At 40.5% G+C, this 21585-nt stretch overlaps 1 protein-coding gene across 1 annotated transcript in view; it reads left to right on the top strand.

The window, feature by feature from the left end:
• LOC137640041 (WD repeat-containing protein 43) overlaps positions 1-18512 on the top strand; it is a 134296-nt gene extending 115784 nt beyond the window's left edge. Inside the window, exons 10-11 of the mRNA XM_068372421.1 lie at positions 2909-3156; positions 18037-18512. Of these exons, the coding sequence (XP_068228522.1) occupies positions 2909-3156; positions 18037-18371 (583 nt within the window). The 3' untranslated portion in view covers positions 18372-18512. The remainder of the gene's footprint in view (positions 1-2908; positions 3157-18036) is intronic.
• Positions 18513-21585: the final 3073 nt, after the last annotated feature.

Below are 21585 nucleotides of genomic sequence, written 5' to 3'. Positions count from 1 at the left end.
AATCACACATGCTTATCTTTTTTATCATAATCTTGTGATGTATTCATTCATGCTTTCAGTGCAATTTCATCCACATGTACCATACTATCATTTTATTTTTTTCCCACTCCCACACACAACGTCTGCTACCATCACTAAGACTATGGGGTACTGTACCCAAGTTTTGCAGAGTTCCCTCTTCCAACCTTTCGTCGCATTTCCCGTGATTCAATTCTGCTCTCCCAACAGACGCCATTTGCATTTAATCAAAACCACCTACTTGTCAACATATTGTACAGTATTCAGTCCACCATTCTTACTAAGCCTTTTTTTTTTTTTTTTTTTTTCTATATGTACATACCTGACCCCCTTATAGGTTAGGTAGCGGCATCACTGCACCTTTGGTGTATTATAGGCATTTCTTAAAGTGCTTCGCATCACCACTTGCCCATCTAGCAGCACCCACAATTTAGCTCTCTCTCTCTCTCTCTCTCTCTCTCTCTCTCTCTCTCTCTCTCTCGTATTGTACTTGTACTGAAAGTCTAAAATAATCATGGTTTTTATGCTAACTAAGCTCCATTTAAGCAATTTTTTACTTTTCCTTTATTAATTTAGGTGTATTTTAACAACAGCAATTGATTTTTTTTTGGGGGGGGGGGTGTCAGCTGGTCTCAGGGTGATGATAGTATCGAGAATATCCTCATATAGATTGCAAAGAGAAATTGTTGGTGTGCACTGTAGTGACTTTTGGGATGTAGTATTTGAATTTCACAGAGTAGCATACTCGCCCCATTTCTTTCAAATTATATATGTATAATGTGGTTGGGTCTTGAAAAGAAGCTTGGTACATATGCAGAGGATGCTACCCTCTGCATTAATTTCACCCCTAGAATGTAAATCTATGGTAGCTGAATTACTCTATAGATATCAGCTGATCTGAATACAGCCAAAAGTAAAACAAAAAGAAGTCAGCAATACTAGGTTGTTAAAATGCACAGAAAATGTAAAACAAAAGTACATGTTTTCTTAAAGCACAATTAACTATTTAAATAGTATCGACGTTTATTCACTGCTGATAAACGAACCAAGCCTACGTGGGAAAACCTTGAACACCCACAGGGAAAATTAAAGCTTTTATATATACTGTAATAAACAAAAATAATGCTTTTAATATACCATCATTAACACTACCATCGAAATAAGCGAAAGGTTGGAGAAAGATAGATTGCTGAGAACGTCATCACAACTCTTGTTTACATTTTGTCAGCCGGACTCATGTAGTTAAAAGTTGATTTCATTGTTGATATGGAATTTTTCCTTGAATATGCTATTTATTATGAAATTGTGTTCATAAAATATAAGTTGAATATCGTTTGGTTACATTTGTTATCGGGCACCGTACTGTTGGCTACCAATATACTTGAAAAGACAATAGATATATGTTTTGTAGTGCTTAACTCGCAGACTTTGAACAGCTTCGCAGATACAGAAAATTTATTTTTGAAAATTAGTGACCGTATAAATGGGGAATCACATAATTTGAGGCCGTACTGTACGAGAATTATGACTAGGAGAATTTTTTTTTAACCTGCAATTGTATATTTAATTTGTATATTTCCATTTTTATTTTGTTACTGCTAAGTGATTATGTAATAATTCCACGATAGGTAGCCTTCAAAATATAAAAAACAGCTACTGTAGTCAATAAAATATTTCACCATATAAAGAAATGTTAGAAAAATATCAGTTTCCTTTGACATAAAATGTCTGCTATAATGTCTAAGTACAAGGCATACAATAAACACAAAGTTATCTACTGAAAAGAAAGTGAGAGAGAGAGAGAGAGAGAGAGAGAGAGAGAGAGAGAGAGAGAGAGAGAGAGAGAGAGAGAGGAGGGGGGGAAGAAAAATGTTCTGGCCCCGAGACAGAGAGAGATGTAATATTGTTTCTATGAACTGGATCATCCTGTTTTTGGTATTTCACCAGCTTGAGAGTAGACTACCTATGTAAGAACATGACAAATACTGCGTAGAATGCCAGTAAATGGAAATAATCACAAAGGCTAACTTTTACTCCTGAAAACAATGAACAATACTAATATGAAATATATAAAATATAAAGATGATGATATTCTGTAGAAATGGTAGTCGAGAAAAAGGAATGAATAAGAAAAAAGATAAATTCATCTTCTGTCAACATTTGCATTATTGGTAAGTTATAGTCTCGTGGGTGGGAATTATTAGTCGAAGGCAACGAGACTTTCTCGGTGCTTTGAACACTGTGACAATATATAAATACAATAGAATAGACCTTATAGAATCGCAATAATTTTGGTTGGTGATGAGGTTAGATGTGTATACACTAAAATAGACCTTACAGAATCAATGAAGAAGGACTTGAATCACAAGTATTTTGGTTTGTATTAGTAAGACACTCGTCTCCCAATTGGAGGGTGAGGGTTGAGTAATGCCTAAGGTAGGGAATGTTGCCATTGGCTAGAGAGAGTGGTGTGATTATTTCATGGTAACATAAAAAGACTAAAATAGCTCTTACATATTCAGAAATAAGGGCTAGAATCCCAAAAACTTTGTAGATTGGCTGAAGATAGGAGGATGAGGGGCTAATATTAAGCAGAGGAGATTTTTTAGTGAAATTTCCAAGAGTGTGAACTTGTGTGATATGCAGCCATGTGCTATACTCTTTCCTAGCTTATAAAAATATAATACTAATAATAATTAAGATGTTATCCCGACATCACCGTGTGTATTACCAGGCATGTTTTGACGTAAACCAATGGCATTGAGGCGAAGGGGTTAAAGTAGTTAGACCTTGAGAAGGGACTTGTTTAATAAATTATTTCTCAGGGCTTGCACATTGAATTGAAAGAATTTACCAGCTACATTATTTATGGTAATTTTGTCCATTTCAGAAATGCAAATCATGTAAAATGGGTGCGATCAGTCCTATATCATCATATGAGTCACCTTACTACTGTTCCTGATCGGCAGAAGTTGATGCAACCTTTTTTCAACATCAGTGCTGCTCGAATGTCAACTTTTTCACAAGTGACGCAATTACATGCACGGCTGGACCTTATTTTGACACATGTTGCAGCAAGACAGCAAGAGGTTAAACAGAAGGATGCAGAACCAGAAGCTCTGCTTGTTTATAGAGATGGTATGTACTTTCATTTGTAATCCATTCCCTACCGAACGAAAGATTTTAGATTTTTCCTGCAACTTCCTTACCTACTGTTTTCTTACTTGATGTAATAGGTTGGCCAGAGCACTAGCTACCCGTTGAGATACTACCGCTAGAGAGTGGGGTCTTTTGATTGGCCAGACGGTACGACATTGGATCCTTCTTTCTGGTTACGGTTCACTTTCCCTTTCCCTGCACATACACCGAATAGTCTGGCCTATTCTTTATATATTCTCCTCTGTCCTCATACACCTGACAACACTGAGATTGCTAAACAATTCTTCTTCACTTAAGGGGTTAACTACTGCACTGTAACTGTTCAGTGGCTACTTTCCTCTTGGTAAGGCTAGAGGAGACTCTTTAGCTATGGCAAGCAGCTCTTCTAGGTGAAGGACACTCCAAAATCAAACCATTGTTCTCTATTCTTGGGTAGTGCCATAGCCTCTGTACCATGGTCTTCTACTGTCTTGGGGTAGAGTTCTCTTGCTTGAGGGTACACGCGGGCTCACTATTCTATCTTAATTCTCTTCCCCTTTTTTTGTTAAGTTTTTATAGAAAATATTTATTTCAATGTTACTGTTCTTAAATATTTTATTTTTCCTTATTTCCTTTCCTCACCGAGCTATTTTCCCTTTTGGAGCCCCTGGGCTTTTAGCATCTTGCTTTTCCAACTAGGATTTTACCTTAGCAAGTAATGATAATAATAATAATAATAATAATAACTGGTTCATATCCCTTCTATATACTTGCCCAAACCATCTCAGTTTATTTCAGATATTAGTCTTATAAGGGTTAGAATGCTGTATGGTTTCCTAGAACTGAACTGTAAATGCTATTCATGGAATGCAGATGACATAAAAATACCAAAGAAATGTTTTCTCCCTTACTCTAGAGCCAGTGTTTTTCAATGCACAAAGCATGGATTCGGTGTTTATTTGCTGGTCAGAATTTGAACAGAAAGGCTTGAGTTGTACAAAATACTTTATTTTCCCGTGAGTGGAAAGGTACATGTTTCTTGACACCTGTTAAATGCTTGGAGTATCTTAGATTTACTAAAACAAAATCATACGATACAAACACAGTGCCATGGCTCCCTCACCATAGCGTTAGGAGCCACGCAGATGCTGCCCACCCCTCTTGAGAGAGATTGTGTTGAAAAGAGCTCTTGCCTACGACTACAGCTGATAAGCCTTCCTCTATTTCTTCATCTTAAAAGAAGTGACAAGAGTTGGAAGCTGAAGAGGGCAAGCTCAAAGCCGTGACACATGGTCATGACTCAGTCCGCATACATCAGGCTTAAGGGACCAAAACACAGGGCTTTGGCTCCTTCACCTTGGGATCGGGAGCCACTCTGGTGCCGCCCATCCCTCCAAAGAGAGGTGGCATCGAAAGGAGCCCTTTCCTCCAACTATGGCTGACAAGCCCTCCTTTACTTCTTCATCTTAGAAAGAGATGGAGTCAGAGGTCAAAGAGGACGACAAAGAAGAGAATTTGCTGGAGAAAGAACTCATACTTTCTTCTTCTTTCCAACCCTTCCCTTGGGCTCTCTAAGTAGAGAATTCAAAGTTTGAGAAACCCAAACGACGACACTTCCCAAAGGGAAATATCAGTAAGGTTGCGCCAGCAGGAACCACAACACTGGGGAACACTCGCCCCTAGAGGAAGGAGCAGTCCCTTAACCCTCCTGTCAAAAGGGAAGGGTGGGTAGGAGTAACTGGGTCTGGAAAAGCACAGGAACACCCTCGGCACCAGGGGAACACATCCTTGGGCACCAGCCTTGGGCACCAGGTCCCCTTAGGGAGGTGGAGGTCCACTGGAGACATCACAGGAACACTTATATTAGAGCACATTGGCATTCCCCTCACCACTTGTGTCACCAAGGCTACACTGGCACTGGGTAGCCTACCTGAGAGACCTAAGGAGGGAAAAACCCCCTCAAATCACACTCCTTGTAGGCAGTAGCTGTCATGAACAGAGGAGAGCCTCCAACCTCCGGTGGGGTATGACAAACACAGGAGGAACCCTACACACCACCGAAATCTAAAACTCGCCGACACAAGTCCAAAGGTAGCAAAAGCAGATGCAACTGATTAGCAGAAGGAAGAAGCAAAGTTCTCCTCCTCCTCAAAGCATACGTCTACCAACGTCAGAAGGCCATGGCCTACACTCAGCACACGGGGATGATTGAGAACAATAATATCCTAGCAAGAACACAGAGAGAATGTGGATTTACAGCCGGATTAACAAAAAAATACTGGTTGTAAAGTTCATCCTCCCACATGAAGTGTCTTGCTTCACAATAACAATCAACAGCCGTTATTCACTTCCTGATAGAAAAAGAAATGAAAAGTTCTTTTGTGGGCACATCAATACATCCGTAGTCGATGCGGCCGAAAACTTGGGCAAAGAAACTTTGACAGATAAGAAGGGGGAGCTCTTTGCATTTGCTCCCACCTCGTTAAATATCTCGTTAACTATTTGAATATCTGTTCTTGCTCACACTGAAAACAATATCCCACATAAAGGATGATGGTTTGTATCCGCATAGGAACAGCATTGGTTTCCATTTTATAGATAAAGTGCTGTTTTTCATAAAATAAGCTAAAAAAAAATATCTTATCCGTCGTCTTGTTTTGTTATAAGACGGTTTTCATACCATCTACGGGAACTTGTGTTTTGTTGTCCATTATCTCCCTGTCTAGCATTTTTTACATGGATAAGGGAAAACCACTGATTTAGATTATATTGAACCTGTCACCTCAATGCTGAAAATCATCTTTCTGCTGATAACAGGTCATCACCAAGAATCAGTAATAATGCACTCAACTCTCATTATCCACGATTAATTCGTGTCCGAAAACAGCTGCGTATGTCTAATTTTAAACACAAGACTTACCCGGTAGTTATATATATAGCTTACGTCCCCGACGTCAACGGCAGAAAATTCGAAACTCGCGCCAACCGCCAGTTGGATAGCCAGGTGTACCACCCCTTCACCCTAGCGAGGTACCTGGGAACCATTCCAGTGACCCTCATATATTCCCTGCTGTCGCTAGCGGTGACACGTGAATTCTACTCCGTCATCACTGATCGTTTATTTGGTGAAGTACAAATCTTTGGTTACTGACTCCCGCTTGTTTTTGATCTCGCTTTGGATATTTCTTGATTTTGTTTGGATTAGATGATTTTTGACCTTTGCTTGTCTGAATTCTCTTAAATTTTCAAAATGCCCCCCCCCCCTAACTTTTAGGTTATGTGTGACTAGTGGGTGTAAGACCCGTATGGCTAAAGCCTCTCTTGATCCCCATTCTCTCTGTGTTGCATGTAGAGGTAAAGAGTGTGATTTAGGTGATCGCTGTGACGAATGTGTTTTGCTGTCAGAGCATGAATGGATTGAGTTTGATAGATATAAACGTAAACTCAAAAGGGATAGATTGAGGCGTAGTTCTTCTCGCTCATCTAGAGATATTTCCTCTTCCCATGTCATTAATCCTATTCCTTCACCTGTAGTGGTTGATCCCGATCCCACTATTGCAATTGCTAATGAACCTTCACTAAAAGATATGTTAGTGGCGATTCAAGCTCTCGGCGCTGAAGTTGAATCTTTGGCTGCAGACAGGACACAGTTGATGTGCGATGTGCGACTATTTAAAAGGTGAAGGTACAAGTGCACTGAACTTAAGTGCAGTGGAGGGTGCGCCTGCTCGTGTCTGTCGTCCTCCTAGTCCTAGACCTCTTCCAAGCTCCCCAACCCCTGGGAGAAGGAATGTGGAAAGGCGAAAGGAGACGAGAGGCTTTATCAAACGAGCAGACGTCACCTCGAACGTACCTGTGGGCGCCTCCCAGGACGTTTGCCCTCACCATTGGAAAGGTGAGGTTAAGTGTTTTTCGTCGTCTTCGGATGACCCCTTGCCTAAAAGAGGTTGAAAGCTCGCTTCCAGACCTCTAAAGAGGTCCTATGATAAGGCCTATCGACGTCCTGCTAGTTCAAAACCTGGATGTAGTCACTGGGATACTCCAGAGCCTTTTGAAAGTCCCCCGATCAAACGTCCTTTTAGAACGCTGGACGTTTCCAAGGATCCTTCTGTGCACTTAGGACCAGGCTTTACCTCATTCCAAGCTCCCAAGCAGCCTTCAGACTGATTTTCGCCTCCTAGGTGCTCTGTTCCGTTTAGCGATGAGGAGAACGTTGTGATTTCATCACCGATTTCACAACGTTCAGATCCTAACTTTGTAATTCTTCAAGACAGGCTCTCGTCCTTTATGCAATCATACCAGCGTAGCGACAAATCTCATATCAGCGGTCGTGATCGGATCAGCGAGCCAGGACGTGTTTCCGAACGCCCTCGTAATCGGGGATCTAAGCTTCCTGCTAGCCGCTACTAACGGCCCTTAGGAAGTGATCGTGATCGTTCTCCTAAGTCCGCAGTCCGCAGTTCTTTTATTGAACGCGAACGAGACAGTGTGCCTGTTCGTTCTTCTAAGAAAGACGTCGGACGTCCTGTTGAACAGGTTATTGAACGTCCTTGCAAACGGGTTACCGAACGTCCTGTTATACAGGCTTATGTTCGTTCTTTGGATAAGTCTTTCGAACGTCCTTCGATTCAGGATCCTGGACTTCCTACAGAACAGGCTGCCGAACATCCTTGTAAACAGGCTACCGAACGTCCTTACAAGCAGGCTGCCAAATGGAAGTTTCTCTCTCCGCCAATTATTTTAGTGAGCGTCCTTCAGGTCGTGTTTCTAGGAGGATTACAGTTGAACGAGTCGCTGAACAACAAGCGGTTCGTAGTACTGAACGCTTGTCAGCAGTTGACGGCAAGTGTGTTTCTGAATATGATCCTGAATGTCCTATCCCTTGTCATATTTCGGATGTTAGTTTGGATTACGATGAGGAGGCTCATTCTTTTCAAGACATTGATACAGTTCATGTACAGGAACTTCTCGTCTCCGATCGAGCTGATCGGGAGCGTTCGGATGAGCCGCACGCGACTCTGCCGCCTGTTACTATTCGCAATGAGCCTATTTCTATTGCGGTTGGCACTCGGGATTTTTCTGAAATTGAAACCGCTCTTAACCCTACTGCTCCCGAAGGAACGTTGCAAGAGAAGGAAGTAGAAGGCCAGCTTTCTCCTATGGAGTTTGATGACGTTTCAGAGGACGAGGACTCTGTTTCTTTCCGTCATTTTGCCGATCTTAAAAAACTAATGAAAGTTTTTACGGAAGAGTTTTCAGACTTTTTTTGTGCCTATAGCTCTGCGCTCGCCTCCGTCTGAGTTTACTCTCGGCAAAGCCTCTAAGAAAGCCCACTTTACTAAGATGGTACTGTTGCGTTCGTCCAAGAGAGCTCTTAGATTAATGGGTGACTGGTTACAGTCTAAGAAGGCCTTAGGAAAGACGTCTTTTTCCTTTCCTACAGCTAGACTGGCTTCGAGGTCGAGCATCTGGTACGAGACAGGAGAAGTTCTCGGCTTGGGGATTCCTGCCTCTGCCCAGGGAGATTTCTCAAGCCTCGTAGACGCTCATCGTCGGTCGGCCATGAGAAAGGCCAAGATTTTTTGGTCTACTTCAGAGATCACCTTCTCAAGGGAATTTTTCAAGCCTTTGAAGTTCTCAACTTTTTAGACAGGACACTTGGGGCTTTGGGTAAAAAAGTTGAGACTTTTAAAGAGGGGGATACCTCTGCCCTGGTCCATTTGATGTCGTGCATGGACAAAGCCTTGAGGGATGGCTCTAACGAACTAGCAGCTCTTTTTTCCGCAGGCATCCTTAAGAAAAGAGATCAACTATGCTCTTTTCTTTCGCTGGGGGCGACTCCCTTCCAGAAGTCCGAGCTTTTATATGCGCCACTTTCTCCATTGCTGTTCCCACAAGAACTTATCAGGGAGATTTCTGCAGCTTTAGCTCAGAAGGCTACTCGGGATCTTGTCTCCAAGACTGCTAGAAAGGCTCTTCCTCCCTCTTTTACCAGCCACAAGCCTAAGGAAGATACTTTTCCTAAGTTTTCCCAGCCCTTTCGAGGGAGATCTTCCAGCAGGGGTAGTTCCAGACCTGATGCTAGAAGGAGTAAGAGGAGAGGTTTCAGAGCAGGGCGAAGCAGAGTCTGACTGCTTTCACCTTCAGGCAGTAGGTGCCAGACTACTCAAATTCTGGCAAGCATGGGAGAAGAGAGGAGCAGACCAATGGTCTATTCAGATCTTGAAGGAGGGTTACAAGATCCCCTTTCTAGGGAGCCCTCCCCTGGTCTTAGTTCCCGTGGATCTCTCTCCCAGATACAAAGAGGAGGCAAAGAGACAAGCTTTTTCGAACCAAGTGTCTCTTATGTTAGAAAAGGGGGCCATAGAGAAGGTTCAGGATTTTCGTTCACCGGGTTTCTACAACCGCCTATTCCTGGTACCCAAGAACTTGGGGGGATGGCGTCCAGTTCTGGACGTGAGTGCGCTGAACAAGTTCATCATCAAAACGAAGTTCACCATGGAAGCTTCGAAGTCAGTGCTAGCAGCAGTAAGGAGGGACGACTGGATGGTCTCATTAGACCTTCAGGACGCCTACTTCCACATCCCCATCCATCCGAGCTTCAGACCCTACCTAAGGTTTGTTTTCATGGGAGATGTCTTCCAATTCAGAGCCCTATGCTTCAGCCTTTGCACAGCACCTCAGATCTTTACGAAGCTCATGCTGAATGTAGCAAAGATCCTACATTCAAGGGGCATAAGAGCCTCCCTGTATCTCGACGACTGGCTTCTCAGAGCGCACTCTTACGATCACTGCCTGAAGGATCTTCAGACAACCTTGGACCTTGCGAAAGAACTGGGTCTCCTTGTAAACAAGGAAAAGTCTCTCTTGGTTCCATCTCAAGAGATTTTATATTTGGGGATGACGATACGGAGTCTGATTTTTCGGGCTTTAACATCTCCCTTAAGGATAGAGCAAGCCAAGTTGAAATTAAGATCGTTTCAAGGCAAGAAAGTTTGTTCAGCAAGGAAATGGATGAGTTTGGTAGGAACCCTCTCCTCCTTGGAACAATTCGTCCCACTGGGAAGACTGAATCTTCGTCCTCTCCAGTTCCATCTCAACAGCCATTGGGACAAGGAGAGGGACTTAGAAACGATGTCCATTCCTATCACGAACCCCTTCAAAGACTGCCTTCGGTGGTGGGAAGAACCGGAAAAGTTCCAGGAAGGTCTCGACTTGTCAATAAAGAGCCAAGACCTTATGTTATGCTCCGACGCCTCGGATATAGGATGGGGAGCAACCCTAAACAAGTTAGAAGTCTCTGGTCTATGGTCAGAGCCCCAAAAATCCTTGCATATCAACCACAAGGAGTTGTTGGCAGTTCTTTTAGCCCTCAAAAGTTTCGAGGCTTTAGTTACCAACAAAGTAGTTCAGGTCAATGCGGACAACACGACAGCATTGGCATACATCTCAAAGCAAGGGGGAACACACTCGATATCTCTGTACGAGACGTCAAAGAATTTCCTGGTGTGGGCAAGAGAGAGGAACGTTATACTTTGACGTGATTCATTCAAGGGGAGAAAAACGTAATGGCAGATGGAATCAGATCCTTCCAACAGAGTGGACCCTCAACCTTCATGTCTGCAAGAGCCTGAGGTGTCTTTGGGGTCGCCCTTGCATAGACCTTTTTGCAACCTCGAAGACGAAGATGTTAGAGGCGTATTGCTGCCCTGTTCCGGATCCAGAAGCAGTCCACATAGACGCTTTTCTGTTGGACTGGTCCAATCTAGATCTCTGCGCCTTCCCACCTTACAAGATCCTGTACAAAGTAGTACAGAAATTTGTGACATCCAAAGGAACCAGGATGACCCTAGTGGCTCCCTATTGGCCGTCAAGAGAATGGTTCACAGAGGTACTGGAATGGGTGATAGACACCCCAAGATTTCTTCCTCTAAGAGTAGATCTACTCAAACAACCCCACTTGGAAAGATTGCATCAAAATCTCCACGCTCTTCAGCTGACTCCCTTCAGACTATCGAAAGACTCGCTAGATCTAGAGGCTTTTCGAAGGAGGCAGCTCAAGCTATTGCAAGAGCAAGAAGGGCTTCAACCATCAAAGTCTATCAATCTAAGTGGCAGGTTTTCAGAGAGTGGTGTAGAATCAACTCTCTTTCCTCATCCAGTACCTCTGTAGCTCAAATTGCGGATTTCCTGCTATATCTTCGAAGGAAGTGCAATTTCTCCTCCTCTACTATTAAAGGCTATAGGAGTATGTTAGCAATTGTGTTTAGGCATAGAAACCTTGACCTCTCTGGCAGTAAGGATCTGCAAGAGCTTCTCAAGTCTTTCGAGACTTCAAAATGACGGAACCAAGATTCTCCAGCCTGGAATCTGGATACTGTTTTGAAGTATCTCATGAGCGACAGGTTTGAGCCGCTGGGTTCAACTTCCTTGAAAGACCTCACTATGAAGACTATTTTTGGTCAGTCTTGCGACAGCCAAAAGAGTGAGTGAGATTCATGCGTTTAGCAAAAACGTTAGATTTCATAATGGTAAAGCTGTCTGTTCCTTACAATTAGGCTTTTGCCAAAAACGAACGCCCTTCTCAGCCTTGGTCCAAAGCATTCGAGATTCCAAATCTTACGTATCTGGTTGGAGATGAGGTAGAAAGAGTCTTATGCCCAGTTAGAGGTCTGAGATGCTATTTGGAGAGAACAAAAGACTTACGAGGCAAGTCTGAATCTTTGTGGTGTTCAGTCAAAAAGCCCTCTTTACAGATGTCTATAAATGCCTTGTCATATTTTGTCAGGCTTTTGATTAGGGAGCTCATATTCATTGTAATGAATCAGACCTTGGACTTTTAAAGGTCAAGTCTCATGAAGTCAGAGCAGTGGCAACGTCGGCAGCATTCAGGCAGAACAGATCTCTACAAAGCATAATGGACACGACCTTCTGGAGGAGCAAATCCGTCTTCGCGTCATATTATTTGAAAGGTGTTCAGACTTGTTACGAGGACTGTTACACTCTGGGTCCATTCATAGCAGCGAGTGCAATGGTGGGTGAAGGATCCACCACTATGTTCTCATAATCCCAATAACCTTTTCTTCTCTTGGTACTTTTAATTGTTTTTTATGGTTGTTTGTGGAGATTGTGTCAGTCTTCCACAATCATTGATTTTGTCAGGTGGTCATGTTTGTTCCTTGAGAGCACCCGGAACTGGTTATTAGAGGAGGTTCTGTCATGATGAGGTTTTGACACCGGTTTGACAGTCCCTTCGAGATCTTCAGCCCCCTGGGAGGATCGCTGGATCTCATAAGGCTAGCAGACATAATGAGGCAGAGTATCATTGAAGTCAGCTTCCTTATCAGGTACGAACCCTTAAGTTTTGTTTTAATTAACTCTTAAGTAGAATTCCAGATATGCTAGCTGTCTCTAACCCTCCACCAAAGGTGTTAATCAGCTATATATATAACTACCGGGTAAGTCTTGTGTTTAAAAATGTTATTTTCATTAATAAAATAAATTTTTGAACATACTTACCCGGTAGTTATATATATAATTTTAGTCCCACCCTCCTCCCCTCTAAGAGACTAGAGGCATGGAATATATGAGGGTCACTGGAATGGTTCCCAGGTACCTCGCTAGGGTGCAGGGGTGGTACACCTGGCTATCCAACTGGCGGTTGGCGCGAGTTTCAAATTTTCTGGTTGACGTCGGGGACGTAAGCTATATATATAACTACCGGGTAAGTATGTTCAAAAAATTATTTTATTAATGAAAATATCATCTTTTTCCGATAATAATACATGACAAGTGAGTTTTATGTGGATCTCAGGCTCCCAACTTTTTTCATATGACTAAATAAAGGACATTTTATTTAAAATAAAGTAATGTATCAACTGCGCATTACAGTGTTACACTTAATAGCCTTGAGTTTGAAAATGAAATCAATATCAATATACAGTATAATGAATTGCTGTGAGCAATTCGTCGAGTCATGTCGGTGAAAGTGGGATTTAGCTAACCGTGCATATGTAATCGTAAGTTAATGTTATGTTGATACTCTATTTACACTTTCTAACTACCATATTTGACGGTCTGTAAGACGCAAGGGGATGTAAGACTCACCCGTATTTCAGCAGTTTAGATTCAGGAAAACAGTTTTTAGTGTATTTAAGCACATATTGTTGAACACAGTCAAGCTGTACATTACACAAGCAGAAACATACCGTATATTTCCCCTCATAAGATGACCTTCAGATAAGACAAGGTAAAAAATTAAGCCAAATTTGACATGGTATAGAGGCTATGGCACTACCTAAGACTAGAGAACATCTTCGTATAAGTTAGCTTTTGCAAGCAACATATATCTTACCAAAGATTGGTCCTGTAATAATAATTTTATTAATTTTACTTTACATTTTTTATCCTTAGTAATTCATATTAATGGTAAATGAAATATGAGCAATTTTATATTAAGTTCTTTTCTAATAAACGCTGCCTAAAACAGAAAACGTTGTTTTGTTTACATTTCATCGCCGATCATAACGAACAAACAAACGCATTTACAAATGCAAGTGATAACTAACGATACTAAGAGCTTTTAGTAAAGATGTTATTACAAATATTTTACTTGCCATACCCCTAAAAATTTCTACCCGTCACATAAGAGGAAAACCATTTTGTTTGCGTTTAGTCAACAATACAGTCAGAACTCGTCAATCGCGGTTTCTTACTTCGTGGTTATTGTTTACCTAACATTAAGGATTTTATTTTTAATAGTTGGCAACGTTGGGATGGTCAAGAACAATGCAATACCTATTAGATAAAAATTCTCATAAAAATTGCCATAAAATTCAAACTAGGCGATGATTTCAAATAGCTCCTTTACACTGGGAGCGCTGTACAGTGTATATCCATTTACTGTGGTGAAAAAATACAGCTATATTTGAAATAAACTGGATTTTGATTAAACTGGTGGTCCACTTAACTGTATCCAATAATAATGCGTGTAATATTCACATGTTAGTATAGAATTTATAATTAAATATATAGCGAATTATAATCTCATGCATTGTTTACATTCAAATCAGCTGATTAAACCTGCCTAGTCGGTCGTCAACTTATATTTACTTTCACGTTATTATCCCATTGATATGACCATTCACTTTCACAGAAGTACCTCACTGATGTAACCTATCCTGCATATCAGTATGATATCTCCTTCACATTATTATTGTCCTTTACTAATTATTATTACATCCTTAATCCTTTTCTCAAATCCCTTTCGTACAGTTACTTTGCTCTCCGACACACATCTACAACGTATCATTCCAACTCTTTTTATTCTCTTTATTTCTCGCGATTTTATTCATCTCTTTTCTAGCATTCATTCGTTATTTTCATCCCATTAAGCATTCTAAACTCCTTTCTTATCCCTCATTCCACATATTCTTATTCCTATTTTTCATTCCTCTCATTTCCCAAATTCATTAATTTCGCTAATTTATTTGAATTAGCGTAGATTTGGCTGAGGGAATTTGCAAGAAGGAACTTGACTACCGCAAGGTCCGGGCAATTTGAACGCACACAAGCACACACGCTACCGCCTCCCCCTGTCTTGTCTCTTTGTCATATTGTTTCGTCCTTCTCTTTCCCTGGTGTTTCACTTAACTGTATCCAATAATAATGCATGTAATATTCACATTTTAGTATCATATTTATAATTAAAAACATAGCGAATTATAATCTTATGTATTGTTTATATTCAAATTAGCTGATCAACTCTGCCTAGTCTGTCGTCAACCTCAATTTTCGGATCAAATAACTCCCTTATTATTAAGGCATGCTACCGAAGGATATTTCATGCTACCACCGATGCACGATATTTTATAGATATTAGCTCTGTGGTGCTTGATTAAAAAGCCTCAATAGAGACTTGACAAAGAAATAAAGATTTCATTTACAGTGAACCCTCGTTTATCGCGGTAGATAGGTTCCAGTCGCGGCCGCGATAGGTGAAAATCCGCGAAGTAGTGACACCATATTTACCTATTTATTCAACATGTATATTCAGACTTTTAAAACCTTCCCTTGTACGTAGTACTGTTAACAAACTACCCTTTAATGTACAGAACACTTAATGCATGTACTACAGTACCCTAAACTAAAACAGGCACAAATATTAAAGGTGATTTTATATCATGCATTTCCTAAACATGCTAAAAAGCACGATAAAAAATGGCAACCAATGTTTTGTTTACATTTATCTCTGATCATAATGTAGAAACAAACTGGAGGTAGAGCTTTGCTTATTACCCAGACATATTTCCCATACTTTTCCCTTAGAACTACATCACATCTTCCTACTTTAGATATATATATATATATATATATATATATATATATATATATATATATATATATATATATATATATGTGTGTGTGTGTGTGTGTGTGTGTATATATATATATATATATTTATATGTATACACATATACATACCTATATATATACATAAATACATGCATACATATATATATATATATATATATATATATATATATATATATATATATATATATATATATATATATTACTGTATATATATGGGTTATGGAAAAAATCCGCGAAGTGGTGAATCCGCGATGGTCGAACCGCGAAGTAGCGAGGGTTCACTGTATTCCTAAGTTTGATCCCTTACCCTATATTTTTCAGCTAATATAGCCTAGAATATCTTATGGTTGCTGGTGTATGATGCCTTTTAGCTCTAACTCATACATTAGGGGAGTGTTTACATACAGTATCAGTCAAGATACCCCTTTTAGATGATGTTTAGCCTCGCATAGCCTAATGTCTTTTGCATACGAATATTTACTGCAGTGTATGGCAAGTCACTGTAGACCAGAGTACACACACACACTCTCTCTCTCTCTCTCTCTCTCTCTCTCTCTCTCTCTCTCTCTCTCTCTCTCTCTCTCTCTCTCTCTCTCTCTCAGCTTGGCTATGAAAGTGGCCATATGGCAAGCTATAAGTAGGGGACCAGTCCATCGGGAGCATGATTGTTTCTAACAGCAGCATCTGGCATATAAGCATGGGAGGGGCAGTGCTCATATGCCACATTCAGGATGGGGAGGAAACCTTTATACTGAAAACATGCCTTGAATTTTACCTCAATGCAGTGGTGGTGTGGAACGTAAGTTAGAATAATTTTGGATAGCGAGCATGAGTGTTTCTAACAGCACCATCTGGCATATAAGCATGTGAGGGGCAGTGCTCATATGCCACAATTAGGATGGGAAACCTTTATACTGAAAACATTCCTTGAATTTTACCTCAATGCAATGGTGGTGTGGAACAAAAGATAGAATAATTTTGGATAGAATTTTGGAAATACACCAATTTATATATATATATATATATATATATATATAGAGAGAGAGAGAGAGAGAGAGAGAGAGAGAGAGAGAGAGAGAGAGAGAGAGAGGGATATCTGTGGATATGCAGCATGAGGGGGGGAATCCATTTAAACCCATGAAACCCCCCCCCCCCCCCATATTGCCCTTTTCTCACTGAGTTGAGTATAGTAAGGTCCCTTGAAAGGTTTGAGGGTCACCCATGAATGGCAGCGGCTAGGGATAGTAATAATGCTCTAGAAACTGATTGTGTATGCTGTGCAGTATGTGTGGTCAGTACCCATGCCCCCTCTGTACCCAGACTAGAACCAGGAAGGGCCAGAAAATGGCTACGGATGACTTGGCAAGTAGACCTATAGGTTCCCCTAAATCCCCGGTCCTTAGCTCACAAGGATGGGGAAGTTGCAGAAACTACAAAAAACTGTAGAGCTTGAGTGGGTCTCAAACCCCAGTCCAGTAGATCACCAGGTGGAGACATTTCCAATAAGCTACTGTCCTTTAGGGTTATTAATGAACTAATGTGTTCAGATGCAAATTTTATATTACCGATGAACTATAAAGGCTAATTGTAGCTGAGTTGTATGTGATAACTGGGGTAACATTAAATTGTAGCTCAAACTGTGTTGCTATTATAATAACCTTTGTGTCTCTCAGTGCCAGGGCTTGGGACCCTATAAACTGCCATATCTGTTTGCAGTGGATTCCTTATGCCCAGGATAAAGACTCACAAGAAGAAAGCTAGAGAGAAAGTACTATACAATATCACGGTTCACCCATTGCTTCCTCAATACATTACAAATTTAAAAGTATGTTACAGTAAATGTAAATCTATAGGGATGTCTCCCTTTGTATTATGGGGTTCTAAGTGCAGATAAGTTTTGTAATTTTCATTTTTTCCTAAAGACTAAAACAGTAAAGTAAATTACAGTAATACCTCATACACTTGTGTAACACTTGCAATCTATTATATTGCGCAAGCACCAAATTTTCACCCGTAAGATTTTATCATGTATTTCGTGTATCATGCAAGTTCCATTTTTGGACCAAATTATATTAATTTTTAACGTAGACTAATGCAATTTATCAGCTTTGAGAAAGAAGTTTTATGAATGTCAGGTGAGTATAAAAGTGATTACTACATAATAACTATATCTGCATTGCTTTGTATAATTAACTTTTCATTCCTTACCCTTAGTCTTTTCATGAGCTAAAAAAGTTTACTGTACTTCTTATCTCTTACCAAAAATTACCATTTTTCAATTTTGAAATAATTATCAAAACCAGCATTGTGGCTATAATTTTTTGGAGTTTTCTGAAAATTTGTCACTGATATTTTTTGGATTGAGGTTATTTTTTTTCCATTTTATGAAATTGTCTCGCTTTATATTAGTAAGTATATGTCAATATTTATGTAGCTTACTGTATTGTAATATTTCTCTGTAACCTCGCATTTCTAAACTGTTGTATTTTTGTGATTAAATTTCAGAATCTTCAGATGAAGATGACATGATGGACACAATGATTGGAATATCAGAGTCTGAAGATAATTGGGACGAGTTGTCAGATATAGATCGGGTGAATGGCCCAACTGATGAAGAATCTGAAATGGAGACAGAGCCAAAGTCTGGAGCTGTGAAAAGAAAGTTGGTTGGTAAAGATGTGAATGGAGAGGACAGTGATGTTGAAGACGAAGAAGAGAGCAGTGATGATGAAAGTGAGGAAGAGAATGACAAAAATGCAGATGATGATGATGACGACAGTGAAAATAGTAATGCTGATATGAATGGTGAGGATAATGGCAGCTCTGACAGTGAAGAGTAATCATCCATGAATGTTGGACATGTTATGTGATTGTTTTCTTTCCAAAGTTTTATTAAAAATTTTTAAAACATTTTTAATATTTTTATGTTTGACAGCCATAACATGAGAGAATAGTTACAATTAAATTATTTTAATATGGAAGATATTTTTCTTGTATGTACAGATCCTAAAAATCTGAGGATTCATATATACCTTCGAGAGTGATGTTTTGCATTTGAGTTAAGGCTATTGGTCTCTTGAGAGTAAATCTGATCAAGGATAAAATCAGTCATGCTTATTAAGAGAATAATATATCAGATTTGACTATACTCAGCTAAAACCTGTTTCTCAGTGTTTATGCTTCGAAAGAAAAGTACATACAATTTAACCATAAAAAAAAATACAATTTCTGGTACAACCCAGGAATATAAATGGTGCGCTTCTATTAAATGTACACCATTTAGTGTAGATTTAACAGTTCCACTTTTACTTAAATCCGTTTGACCTGTCACTCACTGTCCAAAGGAAATGGCAACGCTTAAGGTTGATGTCTGACAGTAAGCAAAGCAATTAGATATTCAATCTTCCTCATTCCTGTTTTCCTGATGCTAAACTAACTAGTTCAGCTTTTTGATCCCATAAAATTGAAACACTGTTACTGATGGAGGTGTAGACCCAAGTGGTATTATTTCTATGATAATGTAACTTTTTTTTTAAAGTTCAAAGGGAAATCCAGAGAAGACCAGGCTAGTTATATTTTGGGAAGTTGATGATGATATGACATACCAAATACTCACTGCCAGGCAAGGTTTGTTAACAATGAGCCTTAAAAGCTCTTAACATATTTAACTTCCTTTGTTATTCTCGGAACGGCAGCGACCTCTCGTTTGTAATCAGTACGTCTGACTTGCCTGCTCAGCTGCTTACCCTCACCTGACTTTCATAGTTAATATAGTGGTCATAGTCACATAGTGTTTCATTCAGTATGGGTTCTGAATGATCACTGTGCTTTACTTTCGAGATCCTCTCTTAGCGCCTCAAATTTTTCAATTACCTTAGATCCTTCTGCTGCTAAGCCCATAATTCCTGCATTCCTAGTTGCTATTTTAAACATCTAGATTGAGAACCAGAAGACCAAGTTGGTATTCTGCATCATTATACCCCTCCCTTGGTAAAGTAAGTTCTCTAAGTAACCTCATTTTTCAATTGAGGACATAGCTTATCATATCGTAAGGTTCTCATAACTGTTTAATGTTGTTGGTTATGTACCAGCTAAAGCTGGTTGGTTGCATCACATTCTAAATGATGATGCCTTTCGTTTTCTTGCAAGCTTGTCTACTAGCTTATCAGGTTTACGTTAGTTGGACAAATATTAACACTCGTGCTTTTATTATCATTACGAGGCTTACTATGAAGTAGGTTTAGAGATTATAGTGGGTTATTTGTATTCAGTGAAGAAATATAGATAAAAATGATAAAAGTTTTATTCACAAAATAATGCATAGGTATTATGGTGAAGGTGCCGTTGCTTTCCCTCTTGAACCTCAACATTAGCATGCAAATTGTAAACAAATGATTTTTAAACATACTTACCCGCTGGTTATATAAGAATGGCTAAAGTCCCTGGACGCCCGGCAGAAATTCAAAATCTTCCGGCAATCGCAGATATGCCAGATGTATACTAGCGCCCTCGTGGTAGACAGGCTGAACTATTTCAACCAATTCAGACCTTCTCTGCCGCCATTGCTGGCTGGAACGATTGGAATTCACTCGCAACTTACTTTGTTTTGGACGGTTTATTTGGTGATGTACACTGTCTTTTGGTTTTGGGCTTCACTTTATTGATTTCTCTTTCATATTATTTTGAAATCTTTGTTGTTTTGGGTTAATTTAGATAGTTTTGACCCTTGTTTATGTTTTGATCTCTCATATAACTTCAATATGGCCGACCCCTCCCCTGTATATAGGAAGTGTATTAAAGGATGTCATACTCGTCTTCCTAAAGCTTCTATTGATCCTCATACGATTTGTGTAAAATGTAGGGGTAAAACTTGTACTTTTGGGGATCGGTGCGAAGAATGCTTTTCTTTAACCGAAAGGGAGTGGTTAGCTTTTGAGCGCTATACTCAGAGACTAGACAGAAGCAGAATTTGACGCAGTTCTTCTCGTTCTGTAGATTTACCTGTATCCAATGTCATTAAACCCCGTAGTGGTAGATCAGGAACCGAAGGAACCTACGATGAAGGATATGTTGTCCGCAATTCAAGCTCTCGGCGTAAGAGTTGAATCTTTAGCGGCGGACAAGAACCAAATTATGTCCGAAATTAATTTGCTTAAAAGTTGTCGCACAGGCGACCTATCAAGTGCGAAAAGTTCGCCTAATGTGTTTAGTGTTGTGGAGGGTGCGTCTGCGCGATCCTGTCGTTTGTCTAGCCTAAGACCTCTTTCAAGCTCCCGAACCCATGGGAGAAGTAACGGCGAAAGGGAACGAGAGGCGTCATCACTCGCGCAGACGTCCCCTCAAGCGTATCACAGGTTGCTCATCTTCACCTTAGGAAAGGTGAGGTTAGTGCATTATCGCCATCTTCGGATGAAGTTACGAGTGACGAGGTCTGGCGTCAAGCCTCTAGACCTCTTTAGAGAAAAGCACACGCAGTGGTTCAGCAGCACGATTCTCCTCCGCAACAACCTGGCTGTAGCCATTGGGATACACCTGAGCATTTTCAGTCCCTTGGTGAGTGTTCACCTGCAAAACGCTCTGGCGGGGGTTCTGAAATAGATAAAGGTTTGGTGCAGTCAGATTCGGAGCTGATCCCTGGTTCTGGTGTTACGGTTCATGCACCGCCGCTTCCATCAGACTGGTGTTCATCTCCTGAAAGTGGGAAGCGATGAGGAAGGCGAATTTGCATTGGAAGAGGCTGCACGCGTGTCACCTAAGGGTGATCCCAAATGGTCTATGCTGTTGGGCATGAAGCAGCAACTCTCGTCGCTTATGCAATCTTATCGGCCTGCTGTTGGCAGTGCGGTTGGTCGTCAGTCTTCCGGTTTAGACGCGTTGTCGCACAGGCGGCCTGTTGTCTCCGGTACTGACGCGTTATCGCACAGGCGATCTCCCAGCCGCAGAGTTCAACGACAGGTTGAGGTGGATGCGTCTCGTCAGGGACCTGCTTCTCAGCATCAATCGACCGCTCATAGCGCCAAACGTCAGTCTTCCAAATGCGACAACGTTCGCCAA

The sequence above is a fragment of the Palaemon carinicauda genome, chromosome 4 (assembly GCF_036898095.1).
Source record: "Palaemon carinicauda isolate YSFRI2023 chromosome 4, ASM3689809v2, whole genome shotgun sequence".
Taxonomy (NCBI): domain Eukaryota; kingdom Metazoa; phylum Arthropoda; class Malacostraca; order Decapoda; family Palaemonidae; genus Palaemon; species Palaemon carinicauda.
This window is presented reverse-complemented; position numbering and strand designations above follow the sequence as displayed.